Genomic DNA, 20480 nt, shown 5'->3' with positions numbered 1-20480 from the left:
TCGTATGTGGTCCTGATTTTTGAGTTGCCTTTTTCTGCATCCACAAAATGAACAGAAGAAATAATAGTAAAGGAACACTGATATCCAGCTTGATTGCGGAATTTTCGAAAGTCTGTGAACGCAGCACTAATGGGTAACACCACACACGAGCGACGAGCGACATCTCCTGGTGATAGAAGTAACTGTCGCCAGGCGGAGCAATCCAGCGTTGGTCGCCGACTGGTCCAGGCTGAAGGAGGGCAGAGAGGCGAACTGCAAAAGCGAACAGATGTGAACCGGACTACGACCAGAGTACAAGCTGTCGTCCAGACGGAGACCCGTTCATACCGCTAATATGTGGCAACCAGCGTCGGAGCGATTGCAGGTAGGACACAATGGCCGGTGATTGCGTTTACTGTCGACGGAGGAGCCGTAAAAATCAAGATTGAGCTGTCTTTTTACATTCCAGCCGTGATGTGTGCACGTTGGTATCCTACTGCTGGAGAGACTTGCTGCACTTTGACTTGCTACAGATGTTTTAAATTAATCAATGTACGAATAAGTACCTGCAGCCATCCTTTAAACGAGTCCAAAATAACGAACTTGTCATTTTCCCCACTCGCCGCTTCTACGTCTTTGTATTTGGTGATACGTTTACGTGCAGCTACTCACTGTGCAGCTAGTGTGCGTCTATCTTATCCACGACAGCCCACAGTGAATGTTTTATACCCCCCCAATACAAACATTTCATGAATGCTTAAAATAGTGACACCGGTTCACATTTTTTCCTTCAAATGAACGTCAACCTCAAGTGTGCAAACACGGGCCTTCCACCTTGAAAACGCCAGGATGTTTGGTTTGTTTTTCTATTCCAGTGTGAAATAGCAGCGAGGTGCCTGTTTGTAAATGTCAAAATGCTCGTTAATGACACGTAGTTTGATAAGCGGGGGGCTTTTCTTCGAATCTCCTGCAGACATAATGCTCTCCAGATGTGCGCCTGCTTGTGGACTGCATGGCTGCCAAGTGAACTTGCACAATCCTCTCATCTGCCCAGACGTCAATAAGATAGAATGAGGAATTATTAAGACTTCCGCTTTTTTTTTTTTTTTTTTTTTTTAAGATTCCGCGGTTAGCTGCACTGTAAATCACACCATTACGCCATTACGCATACCTCCCCACATCCTCTTAAATTTATGAATAAGCGCCCGATGTGGTTACACAACCAGCGAGACATACGTCGCCTAGCAACCGCATTATGGAACCATCATCCGATGGATAAAGTTTTATAACTTCACTCCTCGCCAAATGTGCGTCATGTTTAAGATGAAATAATAGTTTTAAAGGGACTGTCTGAACCTATTTTAAATGCAATTCAATAGTCTTACTACAGTACTAAAAAAAAAAAAAATCTTAAGCAGATTTCACCATTTCTGCGTGTTTAAGAAAATGAAAATTTTGTTTTAAATCCCATATTCCAATCACAATTATTTTCATTTTGAGCATCTATGCACACAAAAATAGTAGTAAAAAAGGTCAAAATACCAATAAAGTTCTATTGATTTTTTTTTTAACCCGCATCTCTTTTCTGGTAGCTTAATGCTAACACATAATACACACCAAAGACGGAATAACAAATAGTGTTTTATCCCTTTAAAGAATGGCTATTTGAGTACAACTCAATTGTGAAACTCTTCTTTATGTGTTTCTCTTTGTCATTATACTGCCCCTGGTGTCCAGGGTGCACACACCGCAAGGAGCTGGTATGGCTGATTTGCATGTGCATTTATTTTGATGGGGAAAAATGATTTTGAGTGTTTTGAAATCCGAATGCGTTGCTGTTTTGTTTTCAAAATGTAAAATGCGAAAGTGACCTACCATATAGCTGGCCTCCCATTCCACAAATTCTGGACACCAATTCATTCCCTGGCACATAGAATAAAATAAAGGCCACATTTCCACACAACGCCATAGCATGTCAAGATATTGCCCTGCTCTTTTCTTTTTTACTTACTCAATTTGAGCAGGAAATGGTTTTAGTTAGCACTTACTAAAATGATTGTGACTTGACTGTATGATTGTGCAATGTGTTTTGATCAAGTGGTTTGGCAAATAACCTCTGTGGTCAAAATGAAAAACAAAAACAAAATGGATTATTGCATTTATGAAAAAAAAAACCACATTTTTCTAATCAACCCATTGTGGGATATTTTACGTGTTGCACCTTCTCACACTGTGGTGTTTGTTTTAACTGGCTAAGATTAATGCTATTGAAAGTTGCAGGTCTCAGTAATTGTTATTTCCAAATGGATTCATAGCATTTTTTGAAAAAGTCTCTTCCAATTTTTCCTATTTGAGGAGCTATGGTACTTCATTCATTGTGACAGCTAGTCTAAAACATGCCCATAGAAAAGTGGCAGTGATAAATACAACGTTATTTTTCTAATGATCAGCATCAAACGAAGGGAAGAGCCATTAGAAGTGCATTATAACTACGGTAAGTGCAGCAGCAGGCTCTCGCCTGCAGTGTAACCATAGCGACGTCCCTTTTTACATTGATATCTTTCGCCTCAGTTGAGTCAGGGTTGATGGGCATTTCTGCATGGGATCTTGATTTTGTTGCATTTATTGTTGTCTTCTTTTTTTTTCCACCCCATTTTCATCTGCGATGGCATACATCCATATTCTGGCTGTCTTTGCTCCTCTGTTGCCATGGCAACACCTGCTGTCTTGCTGCATAAGTGTCTCATGTTTAGGCAAGGAGAAGAGATAGATGGCGGCAGCCGGGGGTGAGCAGATACAGGTTGTGGCAAGAGTTTCTCTTAAAGCATAAATTCAAGTCAGCATGTTTATTAATCTTTTGCATATCCCTCAGTTCTATTTCTGTCTAAAAAAATCTTTATCATCCTTCCGCTAACTGGTGCTCTCTGAGTCAAACACATAAAAACACACAGACAATGTTCTTTTTTGAAAATCCCTGTGGCGAGCAAGTATGTCTTTTCCTGTGTCAGCAGCTCTTTCTTTAGCTTCGGTTTTCACGTTTTGACACTTAACTATGTGTGTCACTTGACAAACAGGCCTTTGCTAAAGAAAACACGTAGACCTGACTTGTCAGGAATCGATGACTACTTCCCCCTTGTCACTCGTGTTTGCATTTGTGTCTGCTTCGTCCTTTTTATTCGCCCATCATTTTGTGGCCGTTGTAGTCACGATGAAAGCAATTTCAAAAATAAAACAGAATGCAACTATAGACACGCATCTGCAATTTCCCTATAAAGAAAAACATTTTCACATTGGGCCATTGGCAAAGCATCTGTCACTGCCAGTAATCCATCTCTAATTCTCTCCACATGATGATGAATCATAAAGAAGCTTCAGTTAAAGATTTTGTTTAGCACGCCTTTAATATTGTGTGGCACAACATAACATTTGCAAAGAGAACAAAACTCCAAGGAGGAAACTTTAACCAGTGCAAGATGGTCCTCTTGTTATGTGCGATCTTCTTTTCTCATTGTTAAATGGTTAAATGGTGATATTGTATTTCTCTGAATATAAGTAACTCTTTTTTTTCACCACCTGTCCTCAAATAAACATTTCTAGACAGCCACAATACGTCATCACTGGTCAACAGTTTTTTGGAACGGGCACACGGGCTACTCATGTGGTGCCCAAGCTAAAAACATGAACCAGATCATCTTATATTTTTATATTTGGAGACATGGAACCACTAGTTTCAGTAAAATGTGTTTGTTGCAGTAATCACAGCATACTCAGTAATTTTTAGCCTAGGTGGCTTACAACCTTGAAGAACTCTTTCCCGTACTGTTCCCGTAGGGGGATAAAAGATAAACTTACCATCTGTTACCTGTTAAAATCATCACTGCAGGAGGTCGAAGGAGACGCTCTCCAAAGACTGCTCTTTCCTTTAAGAATGTCAAAAACTTTCAGTGCATGCATTTTCGCTTAGTCATCTCCTGTCTTACTACTTTGTGTTAACATTTGAATTACTTAATTGAATTGTATGTATTCCTTTATTAGATGTCTTTTAAACACATATATTGTTGACTGTTGGATTTGACTGTCAGAAAAAAAATGTCACTGAATTGTTTGAAAGTGCGCATTATTTGGCACTTCAAAGCCTAAATTAATATTTTATATTCCTAAGACAGCTGGGATAGGCTTCGGCAGACCCGCGACCCTCCTGAGTATAAGTGGTTCAGAAAATGGATGGATGGATAGTTCCAAAAATTCATTTAGTCGGTGTGAAATCCCTTAAGTCATACATTCCCCAAACACACAACAGCTGAGTTATTAATTTTTGTACGATTAAGGGACCAGAGACAACTCAGAAAGTTCCACTCCACTTGCAGAATTGCTAAATATTTTCTAAGCTCCTCCCATTAAATTTCTCAAGAATCTCCAGTGTGGCGTAATCAGATAGTGTGTAGGGATCAGATTTTCATTTTCCAGTGCCACTTTGATCAGTGTGGATTAGGCACCTGAAACTAATTCAGATTACACAAGAGTTGCTGAAATGTAAATCTCAAAACAGAGCTTTTGTGTTTGCTAATCTTGGCTGAGGTTTCTGAGGTTTCCTTGTGACGCCAGCCATTGAGTATTGTAGCGTGCAGACGGGACCCTTGTCTCGCAACCAGTCCTGCGCTGGTCTGACGATGGAGTCTGCCACCGTCTCCAAGTCTAAATCCCGAAATAGAATCGACTGTCATCACTCGATGAGGAAACTGTGGGGACATGAGAAATAGAGTTTAAAATACCATGACTCCAATTCAGAGTGGCCCTCTCCACTCATGCCTTTTGCTCCAGGTAAAGGGCAGCCAACCATCTCCTCCCTTTACTCGGTGCCCGGCCCGACCGCAGGAATGCGAGCCACTGTCAGGGAGCTGTAAAGTGCTGACGCGGAGGTCAGCAAGCGTTTACACACATGTGGCTTTACTTTCACAACTCTGTCAACTTTTTTCTCCTTTTTATTTTTCATCTGCTCCTTGCACCCTTTTTCTGTTTTGTATCAATACATTACGACATTACGATATTTGTTTTGAGGATGCTGAAAGAAATCTAACTAGTGAGCGAGCTGTTTTGGCTTAGACATTGAACATTTGTCATCTAATTTATTGTAGTACTTGTTTAGACCTGAGCCATTTGATTGGGTCTGGCGTCAGGAAACACGAAATGTTGTACCAGAAAAGGGCATCTTGCCTGTTTATCTGTTTTTCTTGTTCCAAAAAAGCCTCCCTCTGCTAATATTGTACAGGGGACACTGGGAAATGTCAAGTTTTTAGCCAGCAACTGGCTCGACTGTGTTATGAAGCTTATGTTTATTTGGAATCAAGTCGAGAAGCAAACACTTGTCTCGTCCAGACTGAAAATGTGTAAATAACCTAACCTTTCTCCTCTCCCTCCTCAGCACTTTCAGAGCATGCTGAAGACCAAGTTGAATGTGCTGACGCTGAGAAAGGAACCGTTGCCCACGGTGATCTTCCACGAGCCCGAGGCCATTGAACTTTGCTCAACCACACCACTTACAAAGAACAAAACCCAAGCTGGATATAAGGTAAAATCACATAAATCCTTAAAATCCTCAAATCCAGTCTTTCCCATGAATGCTAATTCTATAATAGTATTACGACCGGACACACAAGTTCTATTCATTCCCACAACGTGCTTTACCTAACCCGCCACTGTACGTGGCTATTACAGTCTGATAATTAAGATGCTTTAATTTTGGAATTCTTGCAGTGCTCAAACATGTGACTGATTCGCAACAACAGAATCTCAAACTTCCTTAGATTCGTATGTGGACGTGAAGTGAAAGTTGGTATAAAAGCCCTCGATTGGCACACACATGGCTTACATTCACAGACTGTGACTTTTAATGCTCAGTGATGGACTTCAGACATTCATTATTCTTCATCTGCATGACAACGCTCATTTTATTGGATCGCCTTGGTCTATAATTTGGCAACCACTGATTTTCAGCCTTACTGTTTTTGTCAGCAAGTGAAATTATGGCTCAGCGCTTCACGTCAGCACAAGTGTGCAAAGTCGCTATCATCCACTGACGTAATGCGACAACGATGCCAAAATTAAGGGATGCGTTTGATTTGCAGTCGTTTTATGGCTCAGCAATTCAATTTGTTGATGCAAAGGCATAGTAGTGGGCACATTGTATCGCAGTGTTGGCTCTCAGTGCCATGAAAGAAGATAAATATTGATACGTCGCCTTGGTGAAGGCTGAACATAGCTGGACTTGATCGCCCTCTCTTCCTGGTGTGAATCCCAACATGCACTTGTAGCCTCTGAGCTCACTGCACTTTCCAGCAGCGTTGTAAAGGAAGCCAAGCCACGTTGCCGTGGATACCACTACCACTATTTAGCAGAGCACCAGCCACATAAAAGTAATCTCTCCCATCTGTTTGCGAAACCTCCTAAAATGTGAACCGGCCTTCCTCGCCACCTTCCGTCTGCTGGCAGGTGTAACATCCTGTTTGACTCACTAGCTGTCTGTATATCTGTCTGCCCGTCTGCCAGAATGTCTCCACTTCCAGACATTTTTTGCCTCAACGCTGTAACGAGAGAAAACGGACAAAACAATAGCGGCTTTGCTCTCCCCGCCATCCGCCCTGCTGACTTTTATATGCAACAGTACAATATGACACCATTTATTATCCTTGCAGTGTTTTATATTCTCTCTTCTGCTTCCTTCATCCTCCTCCTTCTCTTGGTTCCCCTTTGAGCTCGCAGTCTCAGTTTGCAAACAGAAAGGCTGGCTGAGGACTGCTGACATACTGCCAAAGCTAACAGCTAGCATGGATGAAAGGCCACCTCTCATTTCCTTGGCTGGTTTGCTGATGTTAAAGCACTTCACATCCAATGAGACACTGTGCTACTTTTCAATTTGCACCCATACCAGAGGTACAGCCAGAGATCAACTTCGAGACCAGTTTGATTTGTTCATCATCATTTTGCAGTTAACTCCCGTCTTGAATTTGGGTCTTGCACTATTTCTCAGTCTCTTGCGCATATCCCAAAAAAATTACATTTCTTTAAACAACTGTATCCGTGTCACTGTGTCAAGGAAAAATCTTCAATGGCAGGTTGAGTTCTTTCATGAGAAAGTTTGTTGAAAATGTTCAATCCTGATCTGGTTTTTGTTTGCACCATGTGTAGACCAGATGTGATAGCTGTGTCCGATACATCGTGTAAATAGTGTGACATCACGCCAGCACCACACAAAAATAACCCGTCAATTAATTCAATGGAGCACGCACAAGTCCAGTGGTGGAAATCGTATATTTTATTCTAAAAAGACACACAAAAAAAAACAAAAAAAAAACACTTGACATCATCATTACATATAGACTTAAAGCAACGCATAGCACACTCGTGCACGCACACCCATCGCTCATCTATCTTTGCATGCCTTGGCAAGTGGAGCCAGCTGTGCTGTGCTGATTCAATAAGTTTTGAGGAATGTTAACAACCTCCTCAGGAATGCTGCATTCATTCCCAAGCCGTGGATTCCCAGTCATGTAGGGGGATTCAAACACCGGGGCCTTCTGAGGGAAAATGTCAAGATAGCCTCAGTCTGTGACACTGCAACATTTGTTTTTTTGACCTCTACATCCTCTGCTGGTGCCAATTTTCTGTTAAGATAATCAGTTAGTAGTTTACCTAAGGTTGCTTAAACAGTATACACTTGTCAATTTGGCCCTGGTATGTGGTCACTGCAATTCTAGCAATGCTGTGCCACGTTCATGGACAGGAGTTTTTTTTTTTTCTTCGGCCAATGAGCAGGAAATTACCGAAACATCCTTCATACTTGCTCCCAGACCCGATCCTATGCATGGGTTCTTCAAAATCTCTCCCCTCCCCTTCCCCATCCGACCCCTTTTCTCTCCTTTGCTGTTTCCAATCCTCTCTTCAGGGTCGGATATCTCTTCGTGGCTTCCCACGCTTCACCTTTCCCCCCCACTCCATAATTTCCTCTGTTCCTTCTCCATTGATAACGGAAACAGCTGTACCCCAGTGCTGCATCTTCCATGCATACGAAGTGTTTCAGTGAAAAAGCACAAATGTTCCTGTCTGTCCTCCTACCAGCCAGCCAGCTCCCAGGACTGAGGATGTTTGCTTTGTCTCCCTCTGTGTATCCGTTGCTCAAACTTTGCATTTACTCATCATCTTCACTTCCCATCTTGAAATAACAGCCTTCACTCACTGCCCTTCTTACCCTGGATCTGAATTTGCTTGTATGGCTTTTGTTCATTACTGCTAAATAAACATTTGTTCCTGCTCAGATTTCACGCGAGCTCTGGAAATGTGGGTGAAAATTAGAAGCTTTCTAGTCCGATATAGTAAGTGTAACAATATACCGTAGCAGTAATAACTTTATGTGCAGGGTTGTAGTGTCGCAGCAAAAACACAATCAAAATAATCTGGATTTTATTTTTTCTTCCATAATCGTGATTGATTGATACTGTATTTTTCCTGTGATTGATCTGTTATTTAATGGTGCTGCATGTAATGATTAACATATACAATGGAAAATGTCACCAAATGGTGGTAGTCTGGATAGACGCACATGTACACGCACACAAAAGGGAAGGCTCGCAATGGTAAAGTGACATTTGTTTGGTTTCCTTGACTTTCCTGTTTTTCTGAGCATGCTCCATTTCTCTCCCACACTTCCCCTTTTCAACACCGCAGGCCTCCTCCCCTCATTCTGTATTTATACTGTCGTGAAATCACACGGAATCAATATTTGAACTTAAGTCTGACGATTGTGAAATGTTAACAATTAGCTAATTGGGGGAGTGTAAAACTGTGGAGGGGATGTGAGAATAAGTGAGATGAAAGCGATACGTGCTACGTGTAAACTGAAGAAACCAATAAAAGCGAGAGTAGGAAACGTTATAAGAAGAGGCAGCAACAGAGGAGAAACACATGGAAAGTTGAAACAAAGGACTTTGTAGCTCTCTGAGATGATTTAAAGATGTATGCCTGGCTTTCAATCACTTGGAGGACTGCAGATGCGTGCTGGTCGGTGACGGATTTAGGAGATCAATTTTAGCCTGAATTTGCGATGAAAGCTGCAGTCCAGCAACTTTGTGGTTTGACTCACACAAACTCCTGACTGTTGTTTTCAACGGAATGTTTTGCTTCTATTCAGAAATTTCCTGACACACTCGCCACAAAACCATTGTGTTGACATATTGTGCATGGTAGTGTTTTACAATGTGTTCAATATAGTATTCCCTTTATACTAACAGGATTTGCTTTCTTTAGAATGACAGGTTCACAGAAATTGGCGAATTTAATCAGCTCATCGATTAATTGGTCAGACTCTACTTTTACCAATTAAAAAGTAATCCTGGCATAAGTGATGGGAATGAAACTTCAAATTTGCTTCATGAACCAGTTGTATTTTTTGACTCCTGAAAATGGCACTGTTGGTTTAAAGATAGACTTTTAAGAAAGTCAGCCCAATGTTGAGCTTATAGTGCTATCTCGAGGATTCAAAAATAAAATTGCTTCATGAAGTAAATTTGAAGCTTCATTTTCCCGTCACTAACTGGTACTGTCGTTCTTATGTAGTTTAGTTCTTATATTGTCCCCTAACCTACAACCTAAACTTAGTTTAGACTAAAAGTAAGTCATGCGAATGTTATTTTTCCCTTTCCATCCAACTTGCACACCTACAAGGTATGTTGCGCCTCAATTTGAAACATTTATCGGCAAATCAAGAGAATCAAATTTCAAAGGCAGTAACTGAGACACAAACGAGTTTCCCATGGGAAGGGGGCATCCAAACGTCCGGGGAGACAACACCAGCTGCATGTTTGGCCTTCAACCCTGTGAACGAAAAACTCAAATAAAACCCAGAAGCCGGCAATCTGAGTGAGATTTAAACAAATTATTCAATAGCAAAATAACAGACTGAGGAAAGTAGACCTCGGCATGTGGTATTTGACATTCAAGTAGAAACCGTTGGCTATGTCAGGGATTTGGTCCAGGCTTGTGTAGGGGGAGTAGTTGTTTTTGGCTCACTTTATCTTTGGAGCTCTCATCGTGATTTCTCCATCAAAGCTGCACAGCGTTGTTATTTCAAGCGCCCTTGAAATACTTTAAAGTACCCTCAATCAGGCAAATGATTGTTTTTCACCAATTTTGAGACATTACACCAAAGCATTCGTATTTGCTGCACAAATCGGACCGCTATTAATAATCCAAACATCATATTAAGCAACCGACTAAAATATCCATGTTTTTACTTGGGGCTTGGGGATGGCAAAGTTGTGAAATACTATCACCATGAATTTTTATACTTCCTGAGATTTTTGTTCTGTTGTCGCTCGTTCATTGGCTGACAGAACCACACACCCAGTGACTAGCGGATTGTTATACATGCTTTCTTGAAAGATCCCATTCATTTAAAATCATGGTGGAGAAAAGAGGCTTTGCGCTGGCAGTGGCAGACTAAACATAACTGTAAAAGCAGGAAAGTATGTTATGAATAAAACCAGACATGGGTGTCTGCTCTCTGTCATACAGTCAGTCTGACTTGTATTTTTTTAACATGTATTCATATTTAATTTGGATTGATTCTTGGGTTGTATCATCTTGTTTTGAAGGTGGTCCCAAACATGTACTGGTAATACTTTTTTTTTGTTGAAGCGAGAACAAATACTGGCAGTTTTTTTTTCAGTGTATACATTTAAAATATTCTATCGTATAATGCAATAAAATGGCACATCCCTCCGAATGTGTGCAGCAATGTGTCAATGTAAAAAAACTTTGACAGAGAAATATCCTCCACTGTAAACACAGACAGGAGTGAAAACTATTTGAGTATATTTTGCTCATCCAAAGCTCCTCCTCTGTGTATTTTTATAAAGCCATAAAGAGTAGTGTAGCAAAAGGGCACAAGTGAGCCATTATTGTTGGACTCTTCTCAGACTGGCGGAGTTCCCATCCAGAACTGTGTGAAGAACTTCACAAATTATCCATGTCAATCTCGTCAGTCTGTCGCCGCCCTAGTATGCCGTGTTGTTTTCCTTTGTGTGGAGGCTGGTTCAGTCACTGTTGAGAAAAATATTTTTTTTCTTTGGATATGAGTACAAACAGCCTTCAAGTTTACAGTTTTTTTAAACTGCTGTACAACAAACAGTATTGGTTAAGTGCAATGTGATGTCATTTCCTGCAGGTGACCTACCTGGGCAAGGTGACTATTTCTGGGACCAATTTCTTGTCTGGCTGCACAGAGTCAGCAGTGGTCGGTCTGGTGGAGCATCGTGCTCTCGCTAACCCTGGCAGCTCTCTCCTGGAGATACGGCCCTTCCAGGTTCGTCTCCACCACCTGGATGGGCACGGCGAGGCCTCAGTAACCATGGACACCTACCAGGTGGCACGGATCGCATATTGCACAGCCGACCACAGTGTCCGACCCAACGTCTTTGCCTGGATCTACCGGCAAATCAACGACGATCTGACCTTCCAGATGGACTGCCACGCCGTGGAGTGTGAGAGCAAGCTCGAGGCTAAGAAGCTAGCGCACTCCATGATGGAGGCTTTCCGCAAGACTTTCCACAGCATGCGCTGCGACGGGCGCATCCACAAGAGCGGCTCTTCAGATGAGTTCGCCGAGGATTCCTCTACTCCGGAAGACTCGACCCCAGACGACGGTTGAACGGACGCTGATGGAAACTCCTGATCCCCATTCGTAGAAAACAACGGGGTGAAGGGAAGGACGGACAGATTAGCTGCTCTCTCTCATTCTCCCCTTTTACTTTCACTCTGACAATTAGCAGAAGCTACGAATCAACTCAACTGCTATCGTAATACTTTGAAGATTTACAGTATATAACTCCCCAATCTGGGTCTTTGTGGCTGAAGTCACCCTCACTGATCCAGATATTTGTATCCCCATTTTTCACAAGGGTCATCCGACACCCAGTAGAGGTACTTGTCTGTGGTCATTCAAGCTTTTCTATCAATGGAACCGCAAACTACAATGCCTCCATCTCAAGAAAGCCCGTTATTACAATGTCGAGACCCAGCAGAAATAGGCCTCTGGCTATTTTGGGCCCCAATCCAGAGTTTCTAAGACTGGTGGAGCGCATTGATTTTGTGCTTGCGCAATAGTTACAATGCCTACAAAGGTACTCCATAATATCAGCATATCATCTTCATGGTACCTTCTTCAGCTCACCCTCATCTACAGGTATTTACTTTGATGGTACTTAGGTATGTTATGACATGTAGAACATCTATTCCAACATATGTAGATGTTTCACATGTTCTGACCAGGATGGTAGCTGGAGCTTTTCTGTGACACGTTAATCATTCTTGTCTGATTTTTGTTTCAAACATACCAAAATTCAGGCTTAACAGTGCCTGCCAGATTATGTGCCTCAATTTCATCTACATTTGTTTTGTCTAGGACCTGATTAGTACGTCTGGCTGAATGTGTTATGGCCGCTTATTTTGTTTTCTCTCTGTGGTTAGAGACGATTGTGTACACTACACAAGTGCTTGCAGAGCTTGTGAAAAGTAGAAAAACATGAAGTTGAGTTTAAAGGATACCGTGTGAACAGCTTTCAAGGGGCAGTCACCTCCTGTGGCCCCCGGTAAGACTAGTGTCACCACCAGCGAGCCTTCGGAGATAACAGCTCAGATCTCCTGAATGTTTGGATATTCCAAAAGACTATGAATGCTTCTTTACACCATCTGCAATCACCTCGCTCTCAGAGATTTTTTTTATGCTATCACACTATAGGGCATGGGTGTCAAACTCATTTTTGTCACAGGCCGCATTGTGCTCATAGTTTACTTCGGAGGGCCATTATGATTGTCAACGCCTTGTATTATATAGTGTATAAGCTACACAACAAACTGATGAAAATACTTTAAAAAGATGAATAGTAATAAACATTGCTAGCAATATCTGTAGTTTTTAAAAGTGAAGATCATTTGCAATTTTAGTATTGACACATGAAGTCAATTTGTCTTCGCGGGCCACATAAAATGATGTGGCGGGCCGTATCTGGCCCCCCGGGCCTTGAGTTTGACACCAATGCTATAGGGAGTGACAGCAAGTCAGTTTAACGCTACACATCAGCAGTACTGAAAGGCTCTCAAAGGGGATTGATGGAGTTGGTCCCCGCACTACGGATTCCAACAGAACACACACTCAAGCAAGGCTAACATGCACGTACACACTCAGCCATACATCTTATTTTACATACTGTATGTAGATGCACATTGCATTGGGCTCACACTTAATAAGCTCATGTAAATAAAATGTATGTATCACTTTCCAAATATTACGGCATAAATGTGGATAAATATTTTAAATAAAAAAATAAGCTGAGAAATATCATACGATAAAGAAACAGTGTTACAAAGCCTACTGTGAATCGTAAGTGGAGAGCCTGATTTAAGTGGTTTGTGTGTGAGCGTGTGTTTGTCAGTGTTAGATGAGACGGAATGTTCGGAAGAGATGCGTGCAGGTTCAAGGGGGAGAAAACTGTAGATTAGTCATGTCTGTTTGAAAGCTCCGACTTGCTTTAAATGTTTGACAAATAAGTGTTTTCTATACAGTGTCTGCAAAGATCAAGAAACAGTTGCATATAAAGCATTTACAAAGATCACTCGTGTGATGGTGTTTCTTGTTTTTGTTTTTCACCAAACCGCACATCTGACCTTCCTAATCATATTTTTTTGTGGTGCTGTGGAGGATGACAAAAACAATTTAACTTCCCTTTGTAGAGTAAGCCAATATTCTGCCATGTTAGATGTGAAACATAAATTCACTGTTCAGCGTCTTGCACAGGCATGTTGCATTATCACGAGATCTGATTCAATTCACTGATTTTGTTTTCTTCTGCTAAACATCTCTTTAGTTGAGACTTGACTACTAAAAAGGATTTCATGTTTTTTCTTGAAAATCTTTCAGTTGTTGCAATTCACGTTTTCCGGCTCAACTTGTCAGTTTAGCAAATACTAAGAGGTTGTTACTCATTCCTTCCATTGCATCATTTTATTGTGTTGTTGTTGTTGTTGTGCTTACTGTTCTCTTGTGCCAAAGCGTGACAGCGCTTGTTTTCAAAAGCAGCCACATCAATAACAAGCAACTTGCTGCCCTTATGGCTGGTCATCATTTTGCAGCTGAAAAGCAACAGCAGGGAATTGGAGGCAAAATGGATGCTGGCATTTTCATGCTTGTCAAAGAAGAACACTGCCTCCCTCTGGCAACCTGTATAAACTGTCCGGCGTTATCTTTTTTTTTTTTTTTTTGGTGTAAATTAATTTATGCAACTTGCTCACACTCCCCGCATAATTGGGTTGATAAGAAAAACAAAAGAGGTTCTGCCTTTACACAGGTGAATGTTTTAATTGTTATTGTCATTTTAACAATAGACTATCGCCATGTTTATTATTGCGGTTACAGCAGTTAAATAAGAATTGCAAAACATTACAACAACTTTAATTATTGTAATTTTATGCCAGTAAATTACATCCACTATAACAACACATACTGTAATTATTTATAATTGTTTCAGCTCTAATTAGTGGTCCTCCCCAGACACAATCAGCTTTTTAGATTGGAAAAGCTTTAATTAAACATTTAAAAGCATCAAGAATGTTTTATTTTTTATTTTCTCATTTGGGTAACTAAATTAACACGATAAAACGTGAGTGAATTGTGACACATTAATATTCAATTCACGGAGCAAAACAGTTGCAACATTGTTCTGCCAAAATAAAAGTCCAGTAGATAATTTGCACACAATACCAGAAGTTTTATAACTCCAGCTAAACAAAGCCTTGTGTCCCAGTCTCTTCCAGCTCACCGTACACAACTTCCTGTTTGGATTTCTTTTGACACAGTGTGATTGGCCTCCACTGTGCCCCTCTGTCTTGCTGACCCATTTCCAGCATCAGCACATGCAGGGGGGCCCCAGAAAGAGGCCACCCCGATGCTTGTGGATCTCCCTCTCCACTAAGCGTCAGGCAGCTCACAATACAACTCTGTTCCGGCTCCAGCTGGACGGGCCTCCTCCTGCACGGTCCCAGAAGATCCTTCTTTCCTCCTGGTCAATGGCCTAAAATACTTGAAGGCCCAGATGTGGGTGAGCACAGTCAATTTTAATCTACTCATCAAGGTTGTTCAATGAGTGGTGAAGCAATGCAAGTATGTTGTGTTTAACATGTGTAAAGTAGATCAAACTAATTCTTTGTCTTCCCGTCTGTACTGAAACAGAAAACAGACTCACTGGATCACAACAGCATTTTTCTTCCTTCTTCAAAAGAACTTGTATTCTACACATGAACTCACAATGTTGAAATGTGTTGGAGGTCAATATTAGAAAAATGCTTTGTTAATGTTTATTCCAGACACAGATTTCTTGTTTTCTGACATGCAAAGTATTTCCTGTGATCAGGAGCAGATCTCCACTCGTACATCCTGCGTAGGCGATCGTTCCCTGCAGTCTACACATGAGGTTCATAAGGTCATATGGATTGGGATCATGACACACACACAGTCTCGCCTAAAATGAAGTTCTACCACATTGTGCTTTCTATAAGCGGGTCAACAACACTTTTTAAAAATAGAAAATAGGAAAGAATGACGAGAAAGGTGATATCTCCCAATTTTTTTCTAGAAAAAAATAGAAATCAGGTGCAAACAGAGTGTCCAGTGTCAGCTGTGATAGTAACGAAGTTACGGGATTTGGACAGGGAAGTCGATGAGGTGAACAAACACAAGAACAAAATGTTTCACCAGCTGGTCAGAGTACAGGCAGTAAAATCAGATGGTGTATTATTTTAAATGCCATAGTCTGTGTGATATGTTTTAATAATTCAGCTTCAGGACAGCATTTTGTAAAAAAACAACGCACTTTTGTAATTTTTGGGGATTGTATCCCATCAAACTCACCATAGTGGTGTTCATTCAGTTCTGGTTTGCACAAACTGTATCATTGCTGTATAGGGTGCAGCATGTGAATTTTGTAAAATAAAACATGCAAATTTGTAATTTTCTTTAGATTGTAAAGCCCAAGTCCTCATTTGGCCACCCCAATTTATGCAGTGCCCCCTCTGGCCACCCCAGTGAAAAAATCTTTGCTCCGCCCCTGTATACGCCGTGTCTAAATGGGACCTTTTTCACCACAGCATGTGAGCTAGAAAATGAGGCACAATTCCAAAGTACCTCTCTGATGCTTGAATCATCCATCTGTATATTTTAGGATCCCCCCCCATAAAATGTCTTTGATAACCAACATACATATAAATATAAATGATAAAATGAGTTTGGAATGATAAATCTTTGGGCATGTTTATGTCTTCCTTGTAATTATTAAAGCATTTTTTTTAAATCAGAGAGACATTTTAATTTGAATTTTTGCTTTGAAGTTGTTGCTCTCAACATACCCACAACTAATTCATTGCTTCTATTTGACATAGCTCTCACTCAACATTTCACGCAATTTCCTACACCAGTGTTGGGTAAATTTCCAAACACAATGGATTGCTGAAAGGAAAAGATTTTGTTTAGAATAAAAATGTTACTTTGACACACATTAGTTTATAACACAGGGCCAATGAAAATGAATGTCTGTGTGGTGAGAAGGGGAAAAAAAAGTGACATGAGTGAAGTCACAACTCATCTGGTTAAACATCTTGTATCCAGATGTGTATGACGCGTTTGGGTTATCCACCTTTGCCATGTCCGGCTGCCTGGTCCAAGAATAAACACATGATCACACAAGTCTCTACTGTCTAAAGTTCTGCAGAGGGACAACAGCCTTTCTTTCACAAAAAAGTGGAAAAAAGCCTTCAAATTTGGCTTCTACTGCACAGTTGATGTGAAGAAATGTGCCCACTTGGTGTCATCACAGCACTGCATATTAGATCCCACTGCCATCTGGCCATTACTCCAGTCAGGCTGTCAACCTGTCGACATCAATTTGAAATGTGAGGGATGTTAAAGTGTCACTTTAACACGTGTGGATGAATTTGAATGGTTTTGCACATCTGCATGAATTAGAATTTGCCAAAGTCTTTGCCAAAACCCAAAGACGAGGTCAAACTTAGCATTGTGGCTGACCACAATATGGCAGAGGCATGGGTTTTTCCCAAGTCAAAACAGTCCATTCCGTGATGCTAGGTGACTTCATCGTTCTTCTAATCGCTCCAAAACATTCAATTTTTTTAACATAATGTAATGAATGATGGACGGATGGCTGTAATTGATATTTGAATTTCTGTAACTTTATCATTTATATTATACTGAGAAGTCAGACCCTTTCCCATGGCTATCACCCATGACCCTTCTGAGGTGGCGTAAAAGGAGGAGAAGCGGTCAGGGTGCATAATGGCCATAACATTCGACTATAGCATCTTCAAGCCATGGGGTAGCTGGTTTAAACTGAAAGCCACTAGCATGTCAAGGAAATCATCCGAACCTCAGTAAAATGCTATCGTGATGTCCCATGGTGTAGTCCTGCGTGGCTCAGAACTCCTGGGTATAGTATAAATAGAAAAAGATAAGATTGAAAAAAGTGATGACATTTTAAACAACAAACACAAGTGTAATGTGGCAGTCTGCCTGTTGGAAAGAAAATGACGTTTCATGCATTTGTGCTTTTAAAAAGTTTTAAAGTCTTCGCGGCTTTGCCTCAATAATTTATGATTTAACATTGATTTAGATCTTCTCCATTCACACTTCTATCTCATTTGATATTATGTTCATTCTCCACGGTCATGTGCATTTCTATCCCTTGTTCCGCAGCGAAACCTCCTGTTTTATTTGTATTTTTTTCACAAATCGATAGTAATGGTCATGCAGTCCCCACGTGGGTCTGTTATTTTTACAATTTGCACTCTTGCACTCTTTGACGATGCAATGATAATGGCTCACTGACCTGACCTTACTTTGGAGCATGTGTGCGCTTTTATTCTAATCTCCAGGGACTAAATGGCAGGCCGTCAACATGACAATCACCTATAATAATACAAACACTTTCTGTCATCATGAATTTTAAAGGTCAGCTTTGGACCATCTGTGCATGTTTTTACACTTTCCAAGCTCTGCTAAGTTTTATAAAAACTGATAAGTAGCACCCTGATGAAAAGCCACATACATAGGCATCTACATATTCCATTTTAACAACATGGCATCTTTAATTTTTGCATGCATGAATTGAATGTAGGTTGGTCGGTAAGTAGGTGTCATTCATTCATGCATGCATTCATTCATTCATTTGTTCGTTCGTTCGTTCGTTTCAAGGGCATCTATGTGTATTTAATGTGTTTTCTGACAACTGTGTTTACATATGCACTTCTGGATCCTCTGTATTATTTAGATTTGCTCAACAACATGTCTCAGCTGCACCACAGTGCTGTGCTCTAAGAGACTTGTTGAGAGGAGAGGAGATGTGTATTTAAATACACAAAGTGTGTATTTGTTTGGATTGGAATCGCTGCTGTGGTTCCAAAACATGCATACTGTTGAAATAAATAACATGCAAAATAAAATAATGATAATGATGAAAAAGAAAATCCTGAAAATAAATTTGCTAATGCACTCAAGCATCAATCGTGAGCTTAGCTGTCTTGGGTCCCAGCGGTACCAGGTAGCGGAAAAGGGTCTTATCTTAACAGACGCAGGCACACTTTGGTCAATTATTGTTCAATTGATTTCCTGTGAGTGTATACTGGACAACAAGTAGGCTTACAGGAGATTTCCATCTATTGAACGTACTTGTTGCCAATATTACACTTACTGTGCTGTCCCCACATCTTAACCTGAAGTTGGCTGTAGCGTAACACAGATAGCATTGATTGATTTTCCCAGGAAGAATTAGAAAGCAGCAAAATAAGCTTATGTTTATGTCTGTCTGACTCTAATTTGGTGGATTGTTAGGTATTTGACCAACTATGCACATTCCGAGACAGCAGGATAAAAAAACAAACCACATGGAAAGCAACACAAAATTCACCAGAGGGGAAACTACTGCTTGTGTCGCGATAAAATATGAACATAAAAATATTAAGTTGCGTGTTCAGCATGATGTGCAGCTGATCTGAATATTGATTTGAATGTTTCACTCTGTGCAGGATTCAATTAAAAAATGTATACAGTTAAGATTTTTTATCTTTCTTTTTGCTGCTGGGGTCTCAAGTTTGGGAAAGTCGCTGTTTATAGTCCGAACATCACATTTTCAATGTCATCATTATGTGCATGACACATTGTGGCCTAAAATCGGGGGTTCACCATGTGATGCAGTTGTTGGTCTTGACACCCTTAATGAGACTTTGTCCTTGGTCTCATCCCAATGTGCCGCTCTTAGCACATCACATGAATAAATAAGGCGTGAAGCAAAAGGCAATGAAAGGAAAAATAGATGTAGTATTACTCAGAACCAATTGACATTTTCTCATGAATAACAATGTCTGTGGATATTGGACGTTCTACAGACAATGACAAAACCTCCCATCTGGAAGGAAAGCTTCTTTATAAGACTTTTTTTTATAAGAAAAACATGACTCCTGTCTGGATCCTCTCATCCCTCACAACCACTCCTTTCAAATTCACTTGAGCAAAGTCATTTAATTTCGAGAAAGTTCAAATTCGAAAGTTCCTCCTTTGCCTCCAGTCTTGAGAGCATCACGGTGATCCCGCGCTCACCCTCACTGATAGAGCGAAAAGAAATCATGCATAGCTGCTGGCTTCAAAGGAAAGATAGCTAAGCATGGCGGGAAGAGATACGTGGAAAGACCCACAAGCAAATATTTCCAAGCATTATTATGATGGGATGTGTTGCATAGTAAAATGTTGATTCAAATAGAGAGAATATTACCAAACATTACATTATGTGCTTTTGCTTTGATTTCGCTTTGTGCTCTCCACCCGACTCGGACGACTAAAGGTCACTTAAATAAATTTACATTATTGAATGAAGTAATGCCATTTATGAAGCGTTTGATGATCTTCTCCCTCATCAATGATTTTCCTAATGCACTCAAATCAATTCTAATCATAACTGACAGATGCAATTGATTTGTTTGCGTGACTCAAAATTTGAGAAACAATTCAAAAGAGGAGCATGTCATGTAGGAATCATTTAATTATATCCTGTGGGATAACTGCATCAGCCTGAAATCAAATAATTCCCTTGACATTTGTTATTGATGAAAATGATTAGCTTGTGTTCAGCTTCATTTCCACGTGTGTCTGTGCATTTATTTTATTTTTTTAACATCAACATTTTGAAATGGGAAATTAAACCCAGATTGTTTGTGGAGTTGGAATGTTTGGTGCAAAAAAAAAAGAGTTGCCTCCAGCTGAGAGTTTTGAGCACTTTGCCAGTGATGCTTTTAGGCAGGCGGCTTAAGCACATACAACTGGCAGCTGCTGTATTAATCTGTAAGCAAAACAGTGTATTGAAAAAAAATTCCAGCCTTTATTTTTACATAGAATG

The 20480-nt window shown here is 40.5% G+C and overlaps 1 protein-coding gene across 1 annotated transcript; it reads left to right on the top strand.

Moving 5' to 3' along the window:
- Window positions 1–195: 195 nt before the first annotated feature.
- Window positions 196–13643, top strand: pid1 (phosphotyrosine interaction domain containing 1). The gene is made up of 3 exons (XM_049726747.1): window positions 196–364; window positions 5402–5548; window positions 11198–13643. The coding sequence occupies exons 1-3, from the start codon at window positions 335–337 to the stop codon at window positions 11678–11680; spliced, it is 660 nt and encodes a 219-aa protein (XP_049582704.1). The 5' UTR covers window positions 196–334; the 3' UTR covers window positions 11681–13643.
- Window positions 13644–20480: the final 6837 nt, after the last annotated feature.

This window comes from Syngnathus scovelli, chromosome 7 (genome assembly GCF_024217435.2).
Source record: "Syngnathus scovelli strain Florida chromosome 7, RoL_Ssco_1.2, whole genome shotgun sequence".
Lineage (NCBI taxonomy): Eukaryota > Metazoa > Chordata > Actinopteri > Syngnathiformes > Syngnathidae > Syngnathus > Syngnathus scovelli.
Note: the sequence above shows the minus strand (reverse complement) of the source record. Positions and strands in the feature narration are given on the sequence as shown.

Coding starts and splice junctions, on each gene's coding strand:
- pid1 (XM_049726747.1), top strand. CDS start 335: ATGTGGCAACCAGCGTCGGAGCGATTGCAG. Junction 365..5,401: donor CAGCGTCGGAGCGATTGCAG/GTAGGACACAAT, acceptor CTCCCTCCTCAG/CACTTTCAGAGCATGCTGAA. Junction 5,549..11,197: donor AAACCCAAGCTGGATATAAG/GTAAAATCACAT, acceptor CATTTCCTGCAG/GTGACCTACCTGGGCAAGGT.